Source organism: Hyperolius riggenbachi, chromosome 11 (genome assembly GCF_040937935.1).
Source record: "Hyperolius riggenbachi isolate aHypRig1 chromosome 11, aHypRig1.pri, whole genome shotgun sequence".
In the NCBI taxonomy this organism is placed as follows: Eukaryota; Metazoa; Chordata; class Amphibia; order Anura; family Hyperoliidae; genus Hyperolius; species Hyperolius riggenbachi.
In genome coordinates, this window is record NC_090656.1 from 121,404,114 (window position 1) to 121,422,914 (window position 18,801).

The following is an 18,801-nucleotide window of genomic DNA, read 5'->3' on the forward strand; positions in this document are numbered from 1 at the left end:
TACAAGTTCCAAAAGCTATTCTAATGTGTTCTGGCTTACTGCAGCACGTTCTACTATCACCATCTCTGTAATAAATCAACTTATCTCTCTCTTGTCAGACTTGTCAGCCTGTGTCTGGAAGGCTGCCAAGTTCTTCAGTGTTGTGGTTCTGCTATGAACTCCCCCTTCAGGCCCCTCTATGCACACTGCCTGTGTATTATTTAGATTAGAGCAGCTTCTCTCTTCTCTCATCTTTTACAAGCTGAATAAATCGTCCTCTGAGCTGGCTGGACTTTCACATACTGAAGAATTACAGACAAGGGCAAAGCTGTTTGCAGGAAGAAACGAGCAGCCTGAAACTTCAGTGCATGAGAGATGCAGGGGGAAAGAAACACACAAATGATCTCTTGAGATTCAAAAGGAAGGCTGTATACAGCCTGCTTGTGTATGAATGTATTTTCTATGTGTGGACATACTGTACATCAATCTACTTCCTGTTTTGGTGGCCATTTTGTTTGTTTATAAACAAACTTTTTAAAACTGTTTTTAACCACTTTTAATGCGGCGAGGAGCAGCGAAATTGTGACAGAGGGGAATAGGAGATGTCCCATAACGCACTGGTATGTTTACTTTTGTGCGATTTTAACAATACAGATTCTCTTTAAGTGGTTAAAAAACATTTTTACTTTGAAGAATTAAAAATGGATTTTCTCACAAACTACAAGGTGTTTTTGAAAAAAAATGTTTCTGACTCTTCTCCTTTACATGCTCTGCAAATTTGGTGATTCTAACATGTATGGGGCCACTGACATCACTTTTAAAAACCATTATAAAAGTACTTGTGTAAAATACATATTTGGGATGAATATTTCAACATTGATCCCCCTCCGCTATGTCACTGTCCGGGTTTTTGGACACTTTGAGATTGAGGGGAATACAGAAGTGGCCATCTGTATTCACTTATAAACAATGCCAGTTGCCTGGCTGTCATGCTGAGCTTTTGGCTTTAGCAGGTTTACAAATCACACTGTAATGAATAGCGGAGATGCCGCCGCATGGGCAAGCGGCAGGGCGGCCATCTCCGCGTTCCAGCCGGAGGCTTCTGCCGCGCGGCTACATGCTGCTGGTTCGCCTGGTCCTTCTAGTGCACACAGGGTGAGAGCTACACGCGCGAGCGCGCCAGGCGACGGGTCCTTTATGCTAGCAGAAGATTAGCTGACTCCAGTTATGCTCTGGATTGGCTGAGTGACTGGGGCGGCACTGTGGAGCGCTTTTGGTATATATAGGACTTGCCTTTCAGTTGCTAGTTGTCTGCTGTTGCGAACATTTACGTGTGAGCGCTCAGACCTGAGGCAGATCCCACAGTGTGTTAGAACCAGCCGGAGCTGGGAATTCACACTGAGTCAGATTCCGTTGATAGCTTTAAAGTACTATTGCTTTATTACTGTTTATGTGTTAGACTAGTTCCCAGGTGTTGAGACCAAGGACCTCACACCTAAGACTAGGAGATTGCTACATTGTTACTGTTTATGTGTTAGACTAGTTCCCAGGTGTTGAGACCAAGGACTTTACACCAAGACCAGGAGATTGCTACATTGCTACTGTTTATCCGTTAGACTAGTTCCCAGGTGTTGAGACCAAGGACCTTACACCTAAGACTAGGATTGTTAATATTACTGTTACCTGTTATGATCTTTGGCTTTCCAGACTACTCTCCTGCTCGCTGATTCGGTACTTCCGCCCATCTGATTATCTGTTGCCAACATTGCCTGTACCTGGATACCGAATCAGTCTTCCTCCTCCTCTATCTGTCAGTGTGTTACCGACCTGGATTGTCTGACCTTTCTGGCTGTCACCTAGCCCTTGGGTAATCAGCCTTACTGTACTATCTGTGACACTTGCTCTTCAGGTGTTTACTAGCTGCAAGCTCAGGCCTGTGGTCACCTGCTCCTCAGGAGACCATCTGCCAACACAGTCAGTGGGTCTCTACCTCTCTAAGGTCCACTGGCTGCAGTACAGTCTGATTCCCTGCTCCTCAGGGAATCACTAGCTGCAGACCAATCATTGTCATATTACTTCAGTCAGTGATCCCTGCTCCTCAGGTATCCACTGGCTGCAGTACAGTCTGATTTCCTGCTCCTCAGGAAATCCTCGGCTGCAGGTCTATCAGTATCACTCATTCCATTACATATCATCCTAGCAGTCCAGCCGGTGATCCCTGCTCCTCAGGGAGTCATCTGGCAGCACAGTCAGTGGGACTCTGCCCCTCAGAGATCCACTGGCTGCAGTGCAGTCTGATTCCCTGCTCCCCAGGGAATCCTTGGCTGCAGTAGTATCTGTATCTCCCGCTTCTCGGGAGATAACCTCTCTGTTTACTGTTGCACCAAACACAATACCACATTGGGTGTCCTGTGTCTAGCTATACCAGTATTATTGGTGATTCTGCAGATCACCACATAATCAGGTATAGCATCTGCATTATTGGTGATACTGCAGATCACCAATAATCAGAAAAATCTTTGTTGCTGACACCAATTGTTACACACACACCTGCGACTAACATGCAGCCAGTCGGGTCCAACCAGAGTCAAAGCATCTGATCTGAATGTTCATTCTGGGCCTGTGAGTGAAAGAATTAGAGGCAGAGCATCAGCACTGAAGTTAGGAAGCTGGCATGGTCTATTATAAAGATGGCACCCTCCGTATTCCTCTCTAATCAGGTCCCCTTAAATGCATCTTGGCCATATTAAAGACATAGTACAACGTGGACTTAGGAGGATACAGCTAGGAACATGAGATTGGAAGAAAGACTTGGGAGTACGTTTACAAAAGGTTAATAAGTTAAGCAACTATATTCAGTGCAAAGCATCAGGAAAGGAGCAAATATTCTAGAGCAATAAGAACCCAGTCATGCTTGATATAAAAACTTTTTTTTTTTACCCCTAGGTCTGTTAAAAAGAAAAAAAAATACATGAACCATGTATGAAAGGACCACCTGTTAAAGGATACCCGAGGTGACATGTGACATGATGAGATAGACATGGGTATGTACAGTGCCTAGCACACAAATAACTATGCTGTGTTCATTTCGTTCTTTCTCTGCCTGAAAGAGTTAAATATCAGGTATGCAAGTGCTTGACTCAGTCCTGACTCAGACAGGAAGTGACTACAGTGTGACCCTCACGGATAAGAAATTCCAACTATAAAACACTTTCCTAGCAGAAAATGGCTTCTGAGAGCAGGAAAGATGTAAAAAAGGTCAATAGTTCATAGATTTTAGCTCTGGCATACTTCAATGAATGTGTCATTGAGAAAAAACAATAAAACATTTACTTAAACTTAAAAAGTAAATTTAAACATAAAATTAAACTGTGGAATATCTTCAAAAGTCATTTTTAGAAGAAGGAAGATAGATACAATTGTTTATTTCATTTGTTTATTTTCGCCTTGGGTGTCCTTTAAGAAAGGAATTCCTCACAGTAAGTGTAATTAATATGTGAAATAATATGTACAAGGGGTTTACCTTTACCTTGTGCTCAGGGAAAAGGGAATAATCCTCCCTCCCACCCAGATACTTAGAAGTAGGACCATGAGGCTAACTTTTGGGAAATCTGGACACCCCTTTTAATAAAAGGGGGGTTCCCAAACATTTGCAACTCCCCAGTTGAATTGAAAGTTGAAAATTTCCTGAAAGTAAAACTGTAGTCTCTCAAAGAAAAAACTTAGATACTTACCTAGGTAGAAGAAAGCCTCTGGGCCAAGGCCCTCGGACAGTTCATAGTCACGCTCCCCGTACTGCACCTGCACCTGCGCAGTAGTACAGAGCTGCTCTTAGACAAGCGGCTTCTGATCATTGCGCAAGTACATCCAAACTCAGACAGGTGCAGAGTGGCCATGCTTGTTTATGAAGGAGAGCGAAGCCACAATATCATATCCAACAAGCCCTTGTCAGATATGTTCAGAGAGTCCCTACGTGGCAAGGGTGGGATCAAGGAGGAAATGGGAAGCCTTTTGGCTATCTAGATCAAACAAATCACATGCTTCTCCATGAGTTCTCCTAGACATGACCATCACTACTGCAACTGCCATAGCTTCAAAATATGGCCGTTGCGTGCCTCAAGGGTATGGCATGTGACTGTTTGTTCATTGTGGGTTCTGAGGGTATTGACAGCAGAGATGTAGCGAACATCAAATTTTCAGTTCGCGAACATCGAACGCACATTTTCGTAAAAGTTTACGAACAAACTGTTCACAGCGGGCTCCATAGACTTTAATGGCAGGCCAACGGCAGGGTATGTGGAGGGGAACAGTGAAAATGAAACCAGTGAAAATTTTTTTTCAAAAAGACCTTATAGTTTTTGAGAAAATCAATTTCAAATGTATCCTTCTGACCGTGGGAAAATTAAACGCCCGCCGACTTTAGCGGTTAATAGCAAAGCCCCCTTAACCACTTGCCGACCAGGGGATTTTTCACTGATCGGTGCTGCGTGGGCTCTGCCCGCAGCACCGATCAGGAGTGCAGCAGGGCGATCAGACTACCCCCTTTTTTCCCCACTAGATGTCCTGCTGGGGGGGTCTGATCGCCGCCGGCTGCAGTTGCTTAGCTCTTCAAAGCCCCCCTCCGCAGCGTTCTCCGCCGTCTCTCCCGCTCCCTCCCTCTCCCTCCCCCTGTGAGCTGCGCAGGATGGATTTCCGTCCTGCGCATTGAAGGATAGGCTTCAGCCTATCATATGCCGGCGATCCCCGGCCAATCAGAGGCCGGGGATCGCTGATCTGCCTTACGGCGCTGCTGCGCAGCAGCGCCGTATGATGTAAACAGCGGGGATTTCTTCCCCGCCTGTTTACATTTTTCCGGCGAGCCGCGATCGGCGGCTCTCCGGCTGTTCACGGAGACACCCTCCGTGAACTGACATGGAAAGGCCACTCGATTAACCCGCAGATGACCAGTTTACGCCAATCGGCGTTAGCTGGTCGTCAAGAGGTTAAATGCCAGAAATACCAAATTTGCAGGTTATGTTAAGAAGAAAAGTGGGAGCAAGGGGAAAAAAAGCCAAAATTCGGTGTGGAGTCGGTTGCGTGGGTCGTCAGAGATCTTTAATCAAGGTAGCAAGTTAGAGGACATTGGCGTGGGACCTTTTCTGAGGATATTGGCATGGGAACATTTTCTTAAAGGCACAGGTAAGTGTTTCTGGTTAATTAAGATTAATAAAGGACTTTTTTTGTTTTTTTATTTCATTTAACCCTTTATGGAAATGGGTAGAGATGTCGCAAGCGGTTCGCCTGCGAACGGTTCCAGGCGAACTTTGGGGGTTCGCGTTCGCCTGCATCAGGCGAACTTTTGCGGAAGTTCGATTTGCCCCATAATGCTCTATTGAGCAAAACTTTGACCCTCCATATCACTGTCAGCAGACACATTATTGCCAAACACACTGCTCGAGGCCCGCCCACCCTCCCTCCTCCAAGCAAGGTCCTTATACCATTTGACTCAGTTGTCTGCCTACACTAATTAGTTATAGGACAGCTGCTACACACTCTGCTAGGGAGATTTTAATTAGCCTCTTGTGGGTCCCCTCCTCCCACCTCCCACCTCCCTCCTAATGGTTAAGGGCTCTGCCTCTGACACAGGAGACCAGAGTTCAAATCTCAGCTCTGTCTGTTCAGTAAGCCAGCACCTATTCAGTAGGAGACCTTAGGCAAGTCTTCCTAACACTGCTACTGCCTATAGAGCATGCCCTAGTGGCTGCAGCTCTGGTGCTTTGAGTCCGCCAGGAGAAAAGTGTGATGTAAATGTTATTTGTCTTGTCTACTTTTTCTCTTGTATTGAGCATAAATGGTAAATTTTAGGCCAGCTTCAGTTACTACTGTTGTGGTACAGTGGTTAGGGTGCTTGCCCACCACGCAGTGAGACCCAGGTTCAAATCCCAGCCAATGTGAGTTGACTTTTATGCTACAAATCCTTAAAGGAAACCTAAACGGAGAAGGATATGGATTTTTCCTTTTAAAATAATACCAGTTGCCTGAATCGCCTGCTGATCCTGTGTCTCTAATACTTTTAGCCACAGCCCCTGAACAAGCATGCAGATCAGGTGCTCTGACTGAAGTCAGACTGGATTAGCTGCATGCTTGTTTCAGGGTGTGATTCAGCCACTATTGCAGTCACAAAGATCAGCTGGACTGCCAGGCAACTGGTATTGTTTACAGGAAACATCCATATCACTCTCAGTTAAGGTTCCCTTTAAGCAACCTAATGTTTCTATTGCATTGAGCATACATGGTAAATTGTAGGCCAGCTTCAGTTACTACTGTTGTGGTACAGTGGTTAGGGTGCTTGCCCACCACACAGTGAGACCCATGTTTAAATCCCAGCCAATTTGAGTTGGCTTTTATGCTACAAATCCTTAAAGGGAACCTAAACGGATAAGGATATGGATTTTTCCTTTTAAAATAATACCAGTTGCCTGAATTGCCTGCTGATCCTGTGTCTATAATACTCTTAGCCACAGCCCCTGAACAAGCATTCAGATCAGGTGCTCTGACTGAAGTCAGACTGGATTAGCTGCATGCTTGTTTCAGGGTGTGATTCAACCACTATTGCAGTCACAAAGATCAGCTGGACTGCCAGGCAACTGGTATTGTTTACAGGAAACATCCATATCACTCTCAGTTAAGGTTCCCTTTAAGCAATCTAATGTTTCTATTGCATTGAGCATAAATGGTAAATTTTAGGCCAGCTTCAGTTACTACTGTAGTGGTACAGTGGTTAGGGTGACTTGCCCACCACAAAGTGAGATCTGGGTTCGATTCCCAGCCATGGTATGATGTAAACTGGTTTTTGAAATAGTATAATTCCCTGGCAGATGAGACCCTCCTCCCTCCGGTAGGAGGGAGGAGGGAATAGGTAGAAGGGTACAAGGGTAGGAGGAGGGAGGAGGGGACCCACAAGAGGCTAATTAAAATCTCCCTAGCAGAGTGTGTAGCAGCTGTCCCATAACTAATTACTGTAGGCAGACAACTGAGTCAAATGGTATAAGGACCTTGCTTGGAGGAGGGAGGGTGGATCCTCCAGCAGTGATGTGTATTTCACTCAATCAGGTGTGCCTTCAGGTATTAGAGCTCTTGAAACATGTTTTCTATCATTTTTCCAGCCAGTAGAATTTTTTTAAATTTTCAAAGTTCGCCTCCCCATTGAAGTCTATTGCGGTTCGCAAACTTTTTCGCGAACCGAACCTTTTGCAGAGGTTCGCAAACAGGGTTCGCGAACCTAAAATCGGAGGTTCGCGAAATCTCTAGAAATGGGTAAGGGGTACTCATTTCTCCTGGGAGGGGATGTGGGCATCTGGAGTTCCCTTCTTAAAGGGGTCTCCCAGATGCCACCATGAACCCCCCCAGGGAATTGTCGTCCCCACCTCCTCCTGGGGCACCGGAGGTGGGAAAGAGCCCCTTGTCCATGGATTGGACGGGGCTTCAGGGGGGAGGGGAAGGCTTGGCTGCCCCTCCCCCCAGAGCCCCCCATACCATGGACCCATGTGGGCTGGTATAGCTCAGGGTGCGAAGCCCCAGTTGGCCGGGGCTCCGCATTCTGGCTTTTCCAGTCTGCATGGGTGACGTGGGGTTAATTATGCTGGGTGGGGGGGGCACGTAATTTTTTCCCCACTCTCTGCACATAAAAAAAAGGAAAAGAGTATTTTTCCCACCATCTTTTTAACATATCCTGCAAATTTGGTGTTTCTACCATGTAAGGGGGCTTTGCTATTAACCTCTAAAGCATTTAAAAGTATACTTTTTTCCTTTGAAATTTTAAAATTGATTTTCTCAAAAAGTATAAGGTCTTTTTGAAAAAAAACAATGCCCCCTTGCCTCCACTTTTCTTCTTAACATCACCTGCAAATTTGGTGTTTCTGACATGTAAGGGGGCTTTGCTATTAACCGTTAAAGTCAGTGGGCGTTCACTTTCCATCAAAGTCTATGGTAAAAATGTGAACGCAATTATTTTTCAAAAAAAAAATTGCGTTCTGGGTAAACAGCCAATGTTTGCAGAACACTGCTGTTTCGCTAGAAGGAAAAATGGTAGTGCGACACTCCCATTCAAATATGCAGTGGAGGGGAAAAAAAAAAAGCAATAAATACTCTCACCACCTCTGGCTGGATCTTTGCTGTCAATCACATTTGGGACGTGTGCTCCGTGAAGTCAAGAAGACCAATTGTCTCTGTGACCAAGTGTCTCTGTGACACGAAACGGCCATCGCTCTCTGCCGTCTTTACCCGCCACCCACCTCCTCCACCACCATTGCCTCACAAGTTGTTTTGTCACCATGAAGACCGCTATAAGGGATCCAATGTGAATGATATATCACTGCTGAAATAAACACGAGTAACAGAGGACGGAAGGTGCACGTATTTTCTTTTCTCCAGTATATTGGTTTGCAGAACACTGCTCACTGGCGAACTGTTCGGGCCATCTCTAATTGACATAGATACATTATTCTTTGGATATGGTGTTGGATCATTTATAAAAAGTTAAGTGTAAAACGTGTTTTTATTTAAATTCATTTTTCTATTTATTTATTATTACTTTTAAATCTTTGTGAGAAGGGATACTTATTATGCAACAACTCCTATACTTCCACCTTGGAAGAATGTTGAGGGGGATGGATTTTGGGGTGTCCCCTTATTATTATATTCCATCATCAATACGTGTGTAGAATATTATGGACCATGTGTGTTCTTTTTGCTTTGGGGCAGGGCCCCATGCTAGCAAGATCCGATCCCCCTAGGCAACATCGGAGTTCAAGTTCAAGTTAAAAGTGTTGTGAAGACCCCATAAGCTTGTATACTGTCACTTGGTATTTTAAAAGTTGCACTTGGTAAAAAAAAACTATTTTTAATTAAAGCAACCAAGGGAACAACTTCTGCAATAAGAATGGGCGTAGGAAGGCAGTTAAGGCCAGGCAGGTGTTGGTGGTAAGGGAGTCTATAATCAGAAGGGTGGATAGGGCAATTTGTCAAAAAGATTGTGCATGCTGTACTGAATGTCGTCTCCTGGAAGAAGCATGTAGCTAATCTTGCCAGATTTGTTTGTCAGAAACACCTAATCTATATGCATGTTCAAGGGCTATGGTTAAACCTAAATGTATTTACAAAGATTTTTAGTGAGGGTGAATGTGCATGACTACAGTTGCACAACTGCTGATTTCATAAATTTACAGCATTTTTGTATTGTGATATGACCCAGATAATACCTGCAAGCTTTTGTCACCTAATAGCTGTAACATTTAAAGGGAACCTGAAGCGAAAGGTATATGGAGACTGACATATTTATTTTCCATTTTGACAATACCAGTTTCCTGATCTCTGTGGCTGCAGTAGTGTCTGAGTCACACACCTGAAACATAAACCTCTGATCCGCATGCTTGTTCTGAGACAATGGCTAAGGCTAGATTCATAGTGGTCAGTTGCATAATGCACGTATTATAATGAGTGTGAACTGCAATGGAAACTGGACATAGACTGTAATTCAAAACCTGCATGCAACAAGTTCGAATAGTGCAGTTACAATGCAGTACTGAGAACAGGCCCATGGAATTGTATGTGCAGTGAGTTGACATGCAGAATTATTTTCCAACGCAACTGAACACTGTGAACTAGCCTTCAATGTATTAGAAGAGGAGGATAGCCAGGCAATTTGTATAGTTTAACATTAAATAAGTACAGTGTATATATCAGCTTATATATCACCATATCGCTCTCACTTCAGTTTCCCTTTAAAAAATGTAGTTCATGTATCCTTGAATAGTTTACTTGTCAGTTGTTGTCTAGCTTTAGGAAATTAATCATGTTTGTTTATATTTGGTGTAAATGGATTATTTATCAGGAATGTGTGCATGAACTATGTTTATTGGATGTATATAAATATAAACTCTAAACACAACTTACAGATTCACAGTCTTCTTCCTGGATCTGAGGACAAGCCTTTGTTGTAACCTTTGTGATAAAGTTATTTTTCATATTTGCACATGTGTACTCTGTGCAGCTGTCTATAATCAATTCCCCAGGCTAAAATCAGAAGAAACAGTAAAGGAGATATTTGAATGAATTAAGCAAACAACAAATCATGACTTAAAATTAAACAGCATCACAAATACAGGCACTATGTAAGAAATACTATACAATAATTCCAGAACAGTTTCTAAACAATGCTGATCTCAGAAAAAAATCTTAGTCTTCACCACTTTGCTTTCCTAAAAACCTTCCTGGTCTACATGGTGCAAAGCTATACAAATTGTTACACTGTGACAATGACAGAGAACAAAAAAATGTTAAAATGGAGTATAGGCGGATCTCTAAAGATGATATATCAACAGTTAAGCAGCAAAGATTTTAGGCCCCGTTCACACTGCACGCGTTTCCAGCCGCGTTTTGGAAACGTGTGCAGGAGGCAGACACGCACGACATCAGACAGTGCATAGAGTGCACTGTCTGATGTTCACACTGCATGCGTTCCAGACCTGTGCTGTCCGGGAACGCATGCTGCACGCATTTTTTGTAAAAACGCGTGGCTGTCCCATTCACTTCTCAGTGATGGGATCAGCCACGCAACGCACACAAACGCGGATGGCGTGCGTTCGCATGTGTTGTGTTCCTCACGCATGGCCATCCACGTTTGTGATGTGAACGGGGCCTTATTCAGCACAATAGACAGTGTTTCATTGAACAGCACCCACTTCATCAGGTTAGAATGAGTTTGAATAGCGGCACATATATGCTTGAAACGCTTCAAGCCTGAAGGGCAGAGCAGTTAAAAATGGAGCAAGATGCGTCCTGTTGAAAAGGGTTTCCGATAAAATAGCAGGCGACCCCAGCGTCTTGTACTTTATGGAGTGCTCTTTTCAGCAGGAGGCCAGTGGATAGTGTTAGGCAATGGCGGGGGGATTGGAGGGGGGTGTCTTTAGTGTAACATCTGTATGTGTATGGGAAGGGTTAGTGTTAGGCATGGAGGGGAGCTTAGTGTTAGGCATTTGGGGTTCAAGGTTAGGCACCACCACGGAGGTCTTAGGGTTGGCTATAGGTAGAGGGAGGGCTCTGCGTAAGAGTAGGGTTAGGTTGGGTCATAGTAAAATATCTGTAAATATTACTAATATTTTATAATATGAATTACGTAGTAGAATATATGTAATTTTAGAGATATTCTACTGACGGCTATTTCCTGTGCCCTTTGTAATGGGTGCCTGTGACATGCTAAGAAAAACGCATACACATATAGTGCTAGCCCTAGTAAGAAATTATCTGAAGTCCCTTTATATTTCCCAGTATAGCAAGAGTTAAAAAAAAAAAAACTGAGTTGTTATCTATGCAAAAGAACTTGCCGACAGCTTGTCAAATTCAGTCCAGTTTCCAGAAAAGTAAATAGTAGCTAAAAAAGTAATATTTGTAAGGGAGAAGGGAGATAATATGGTTTTATTGCAGGAAAGTTCAAAGGACTATTACTTCTGTATCTGTTTTAACTTAACCACTTAGGGACTGCAGTCATAAAACCCCTTAAAGAGAGTCTGAAGCGGGAATAAATCTCGCTTCAGACCTCAGAGTTAGCAGGGGCATGTGTGCTCCTGCTAAACCGCCGCTATCCCGCGGCTTAACGGGGGTCCCTGATCCCCCATATCCCGCTTCCTGGTTGGGGCAGGGCTAACCGCCGCAGCCCTGCCCCACGCACGTCTGTCAGCGCGTATCTCCGCCTCTCCCCCGCCCCTCTCAGTCTTCCTTCACTGAGAGGGGCGGGAGAGAGGCGACGATGCGCCGCTGACAGACGCGACTGGAGGCAGGGCTGCAGCCGTTAGCCCTGCCTCCAGGAGCGGCCAAGTCTGCGACCAAGTGTCGCAGTGGGGGGTTTGGGGGTCAAGGGACCCCCGTTTAGCGGCGCTATTGCGGCGGTTTAGCAGGGGCACACGTGCCCCTGCTAACTATGAGCTCTGAAGCGAGATTTAATCTCGCTTCAGAGTCTCTTTAAAGGAGTTGTCAGGCAAATTTTTATAAAATAAACGCTACTTACCGGGGGCTTCCTCCAGGCCCAAGCTCCCAGGACCTCCCTCGCCGCAGCTCTGCCCGCAGCCGTTTGCCGGAGTTCCGCCCCCGGCCACCGACGATCACATCAGAGCGACCTGGAGGTCGCTCTGTGCTGCGCCTGTGTGATCGTCGCTGTCCATCACCGCCACGTGGGCCGGAGCGGACTGCGCAGGCGCAGAACTACTGTGCAAGATTTGCAGATGCTTATACCCCTGAACAGTCAATTTGAGGTATTTAGTTTCTAGACTACTCCTCATGGTTTTTGGCCCCTAAAATTCCAGGGCCATATAGGAACCCCACAAGTGACCCCATTTTAGAAAGCATACACTCCAAGGTATTCCGTTAGGTGTATGGTGAGTTTATAGAAGATGTTATTTTTTGTCACAAGTTAGTGGGAAAAAAAAACAATAAAAATCAATTTCCGCTAACTTGTGACAAAAAATAAAATCTTCTATGAACTCATCATACACCTAACGGAATACCTTGGGGAGTCTTCTTTCTAAAATGGGATCACGTGTGGGGTTCCTATACGACCCTGGCATTTTAGGGGCCCAATACCATGAGGAGTAGTCTAGAAACCAAATGCCTCAAATTGACTGTTCAGGGGTATAAGCATTTGCAAAGTTTAAAGACAGGTGGTCTATGAGGGGACAAATTTTGTAGAACCAGTCATAAGCAGGGTGGCCTCTTAGATGACAGGTTGTATTGGCACTGAAGTCCTGGAAGCGCAGGATGTTCTCAAATCGTGACCTGGACATGGCAGCAGAGAACATGGGCATGTGATGTATTGGGTGCATAGACCAATAAGACTGCAATACGTTCTTTTTGACTAGACCCATGTTAAGGAGAAGGCCCCAAAAAATGTTACGTTCGGAAACTTGGAGTGGCTTCCACGGAAAAGGGTGGGCATAGTAGCTTCTTGGATTGGCAGTTGCGTATTGTGTGGCATAACGGTTGGTCTCAGCCACAATTAAGTCGTACCAGCAGTGATCAGAAAAAAAAATTCTGTCACTGCGGTGGGGCGAGTGAGGGTTTGGCCGGGTGATCAGAAGCCCGCAGGGGGGCAGATTAGGGCCTGATCTGATCGATAGGAGTGCTAGGGGGTGACAGGTGGTGACAGGAGGTGATTGATGGGTGTCTCAGTGGGTGATTAGAGGGGAGAATAGATGCAATCAATGTACTAGGAAAGTGATTGGAAGGGGGTCTGAGGGGGATCTGAGGGTTTGGCAGAGAGATCAGGAGCCCACACGGGGCAAATTAGGGCCTGATTTGATGGGTAGGTGTGCTAGGGGGTGACAGGAGGTGATTGATGGGTGTCTCAGGGTGTGAATAGAGGGGGAATAGATGCAAGCAATGCACTGGGGAGGTGATCGGGGGTATCTGAGGGGTATCTGAGGGTGTGGGCTGGTCATTGGGTGCCCGCAAGGGGCAGATGAGGGTCTGATCTGATGGGTATGATGGGTAGCAGTGACGGGGTGATTGATGGGTGATCAGTGGGTGATTAGAGAGGAAGACAGATGTAAATAATGCACTGGGGAGGTGATCAGAGGGGGTCTGGAGGGCTATCTGAGGGTGTGGGCAGGTGATTGGGTGCCCTCAAGGGGCAGATTAGGGTCTGATCTGATGGGTAGCAGTGACAGGTGGTGACAGGGGGTGTCGGGGTGATTGATAGGTGATCAGTAGGTGATTACAGAGAATATATGCAAGCAATGCACTGGCGAGTTGATCAGAGGGGGTCTGGGGGGCTATCTGAGGGTGTGGGCAGGTGATTGGGTGCCCACAAGGGGCAGATTAGGGTCTGATCTGATGGGTAGCAGTGACAGGGAGTGACGGGGTGATTGATAGGTGATCAGTAGGTGATTACGGGGGAGAATATATGCAAGCAATGCACCGGCGAGTTGATCAGAGAGGGTCTGGGGGGCTATCTGAGGGTGTGGGCGGGTGATTGGTTGCCCGCAAGGGGCAGATTAGGGTCTGATCTGATGGGTAGCAGTGACAGGGGGTGACGGGGTGATTGATAGGTGATCAGTAGGTGATTACAGGGGAGAATATATGCAAGCAGTGCACTGGCGAGTTGATCAGAGGGGGTCTGGGGGGCTATTTGATGGTGTGGCGGGTGATTGGGTGCCCGCAAGGGGCAGATTAGGGTCTGATCTGATGGGTAACAGTGACAGGAGGTGACGGGGTGTTTGATGGGTGATTGATGGGTGATCACTGTGTGATTAGAGGGGAGAGCAGATGTAAACAATGCACTTTCGGAGGTGATCTGAGGGTGAGTCTGCAGGCAATCTGAGGGTGTGGGCGGGTGATCAGATGCCCACAAGAGGCAGGTTAGGGTCTGAGCTGATGGGTGGCAGTGACAGGGGGTGATTGATTTGTGATTGACAGGTGATTGACATGTGATTACAGGGGAGAATAGATGTGTACAGTACACAGGGGGAGGGGGGGTCTGGAGAGGATCTGAGGGAGTGGTGGGTGATCAGGAGCCCCCAGGGGGCAGTTTAGGACCTAATCTAAAAAGTAGCGTTGACAGATAGTGACAGGGAGTGATTGATGGGTGATTAGGGGGGTGATTGGGTGCAAACAGGGGTCTGGGGTGGGCAGGGGGGGGTCTAAGGGGTGCTGTGGGCGATTGGGGGGCAGATCAGTGTGCTTGGGTGCAGACAGGGAGGGCTGCAGCCTGCCCTGGTGGTCCTTCGATCACTGGGACCACCAGGGCAGGAGGCAGCCTGTATAATACGCTTTGTATACATTACAAAGCGATTATGCGCTTGCATTGCGGCGATCCAGGGGTTAAAAACCCGCCGGCGCTTCCGATCGGCTGGCGGGTTAACGTCGCGGGTGGGCGGAGCCTATTGCCGGCGGATGCATGCGCATCACAGCACGCGATCCCCCGGCCAGCTGGAGACCCAGGACCCGACGCCAATTGGCGTTACGTGGTCCTGGGCATGCCACTTTGCCGCCACACTTTAGCATTGTGCGGTCGGCAAGTGGTTAAAGAGGAGCTTTAGCAAAAAGGGGAAAAATAAATCAATACACTGCAAGTGAGAGGTTGAAAAATAGAAGAGAGATCAAGAAATGATTGATAATCACCATGTAACTTGTTCATATTGTTTGATTCACAATCAGCCTGCAAGTAATCATCTTTACTACTGGCAGACATGAAAAAAACAGACATTATCAACTGATATTATCTATAACCACACCCCCTAACAATGCAATAGGCTAAAAGTTTTTCTTTATTATTTTTTTACAGATATACATATGTACAGGGGGAAATACTGGTTGCTATGCAGTTGGAAACAGATGTTATTTCCCACAAGGCAACAATGTTCCCACAGTGTGATGTTAGGGCTTAGGTCCTCACATCACATTGAAGGAGAGGTTTCACCATAATATCAGCCATACAGACGTCCTTGATGATCTATTCCAGAAAAGGATAACGATTTCTCATGGGAAAAGGGTTATCAGCTACTGAATGGGATGAAGTTCAATCCTTGATTTCCTCTTTACTACCGTGCGCTTTACATACCGTATACAACGCACGGCTGTCAGTTCTCAGCTGCAGCGCCTTTTATATAAGGCGCTTGGAAGCTGCAGCCACCCACCTCCCCACCGATCGTATCCCACAGGACCCGGCAGTACACTGTAGCCGGGTCTCCTGGGTAGTAGAAGAGCAGCCAATTGCCGCTCTGCACGCCCTTGTTCCTGTCACCTGATCACCGTGATAATGTGATCACTGCTGTCATAACAATGGTAGAAAGCTGCACGGACATCTGTCCGTGTGCCTCTCCCGCGGCAGTATTCTACGGGACCCGGCTCTGTACTGTAGCCTGATCTTGTAGCTAGCAGCAGAACGGTCAATCACCTGCTCGGGGGGGATTCACATGATCACAGTAATTATGTGATCACTGTGATCATACTTGAGCTGCAGCCGGCTGAAAACAATCTATTTTCTATAGAAAAAAAAGTTAAAAATAAAAATATAATTAGAAAAAAAAAGAAAGTGGACCTGAACTCTTGCAAAGGACAGACGGAAAACAGAGAAATGCACCCTGTATGTAGAGAGTTTAGCCTGTTAATTCCCCCTCATTTGTGTCTAATCACAAGCTGTAATTTGATCTCGCCCCTGTGTCATCTGACTGCCACGGCAGAGGTGAGAGATAAGCTCATTTGAAAGCTCAGGCTGTTAACAATATGTCTTCCAAGAAAGCAGGAAGTATAAACACAGCAGATTTATTGCAGGATTTGTATCAGCTGTAACAAAGAAATGCGGGTACTCCCTGCCTGACAAGTCCTGCAACGTCCCCTTAACGAAGGTCGTCAGTGATGCCTCTTCCTGCCGGCAGGTGTGCACGACGTCATGCGACGCTACATGTCAGGAGCGAACGAGACTTAAAACGATCACTGTACTTTGCGCGGGAGTCATCAAAGATCTTGGCGTTCAGAACTGCCATGACGGTTGTTATTGCGGCGCAACTCTAAGTTAATGTGGTACTGCGCCTGTACCCACATCGCAATATCGCGGAATTGTCCGCTCGGCGCTGAAAAAATCATCGGTCGTTGGGAAAATGGTGACATGGGTACATAAGCTTTAAGGTTATTATGCTGTCGCTTATCTTTTAGAGCAGAGAGGAAGTTCTGAGTTCAGGTCCGCTTAAAACAAAATTGAAATAAAATAAGTTAAGCCATACATCAGGCAACTTGGCATCAGATTGACCATACAATTTGATTATTATAATCGAATCAGAAGAAAGTTGGTTCCGCCAAGTGTATACCCGATCAATGATGCGACCACTTCCTTTTGAAATTGGTCACATAAATCGGTCGGACATGCTGCAAGATGTCGGGCCTTCGCTGTCTGTCGGGTGCACGGTGGTAACAGCAAGCGATATCGGGACGAGCGACGAAACACCCGACCATGGGAGGGCAGCGTTGGGATAGCGAGGCATCGGATGTGGCATCACAAGGCCAATTCTGGATATATTTCAGCATGAAATTTATTGGGAATCGGCCTGTGGTGTATGTGTAGGCAACATATTTCTCTCTGATCAGATAATTGCGCAGGTGCTGCCAGGCGCAGCGCGTCCTTGATCGGGCGTCTGTGGCTAGGAGCGCTCTGTGCATGCGCATTAGGTAGTTGTAACATAGTGCGCACACACAGAATTGCTCCCGGCTGTGGAATCATTGACGAGCGTCGCCAGGCAGCGCCTGCGGAATCCACACTGACCCTCCGACAAGGAAGTGTGTTTGTGGGGTTGGTATACAGTTACCCGGGGGGGGGGGGGGAGGAGACTGGGGTGGGGAGGGAAGCGGTGGGCATGAATACACATGCTTGCTCCTCCTGTTTTTAAATCTATATTTGCGCAGAGTTATCCTTTTAATTTAAACCCCTTGCCAAATACATTTGGGGATCTAGTTTTGTAGCTGGGGTTATTTTGGGGATATCGAGGGGTCTCGGTACCTTTGCACCACTATAAAAGAAGTACAGTGCAAAAATTCTGCTTCGGATTTTCAGTCCATGGAAATGCACTTAGTCGATTGTGGGCCCCCCAGTTCTCCAACAATTTCGACTGAGGAATTGGTATTTGGTATTCCCATTCACAGGAGACGTTGAGGAATATGTTTTAGGGTGTATTTTGTGACATTCAAACAGTATAAGTACATTATGTGCTTTCAAATTAGCATGTTTGCTCCCCAAAAATGAATGTTTACATGCTACTCCATTTTTCCCAATCAATATGGAGAAAAAACTAGAAGGTCAAATCTCTAATTATACCCCTTGTTGAATATGTTGGGGGGGTGGGGGGTCTAGTTTTCTCGATGGGGTTATTTTGGGGGTATTCAGGGGTCTTGGTCATTTTGCACAAAGTTCTGGCAACTGAATGGAGGAAAGGGCAGTCTTCAAAAAGGCTATGCATAACTCTGAACAAGATGAAGCTGATAGTGTGTGATTGTTTTGAAAAAGCTATTGGTTGGCCACCAACTGGTAGACAGTGGAAGTCCAGGTCAGTCAAAATCAATGCTGCCACCAGCAGGTAGAAAATGGCAGTGCACGTTTCCTGAAACACCCCTCATCAGACCAGAGCATGAAGGGATAGAAAAAAAAACTTATGCCCATTGTGGTACCAACTTTTTGTCAGTAAAAAGATGATTAAAGGTAAAGAAATTATATAGTTGGCTTTGAGTCTTCTTGATTGAAATTAATATTACACATACATTTCAGTTCCTCAAGGTACAACTAGTGATTCTACTGCTATAGTATTTTGATCAAGTGATGACTGCAAGTGACCACAGATCGGTCACGGTTTTGTAGATGATCTGAAAAAGCACCAAATGGCAACCCTCTTTGGTTCCATTCAGTGAACAGATCTGAAACAATGATCCTAACATACACAGCAGCAAATAACTTGAAATAAAGTCCCATAAAACTGCTAACTCTGAAAACCCATACACTTTTTAAGGTATATAGCTGTTCTTATAATACTGTATGTGGTTACAGTTTCAGGAATGATAACGTGGGGCAGCCTACAGCCCCGATCTGCAGACTGACTAGACTGGCAGTAAACTAGCCCTATAAAAGGTTATATAAGAACCCAATTTAAGTGTATGAAAAAGATAAAAGTCTGGGCCTTCCATTCGGTTGGTGGGGGTGGGACAGCTGGTGGGAAGGGGATATTGAGTTAAGGTAGGACTAGGGTACAATGTGAAGCCCTGAATTTTACATGTATGTAGAACCCAAGAGGACTTCTAAGGATTCTGATT

At 45.8% G+C, this 18,801-nt stretch overlaps 1 protein-coding gene across 1 annotated transcript in view; it reads right to left on the reverse strand.

Moving 5' to 3' along the window:
- The window catches only part of LOC137537715 (intestinal mucin-like protein), a 91,477-nt gene that overhangs the window by 13,814 nt on the left and 58,862 nt on the right, over nt 1–18,801 (reverse strand). The window contains exon 6 of the mRNA XM_068259656.1: nt 9,913–10,032. Coding sequence (XP_068115757.1) covers nt 9,913–10,032 — 120 coding nt within the window. The remainder of the gene's footprint in view (nt 1–9,912; nt 10,033–18,801) is intronic.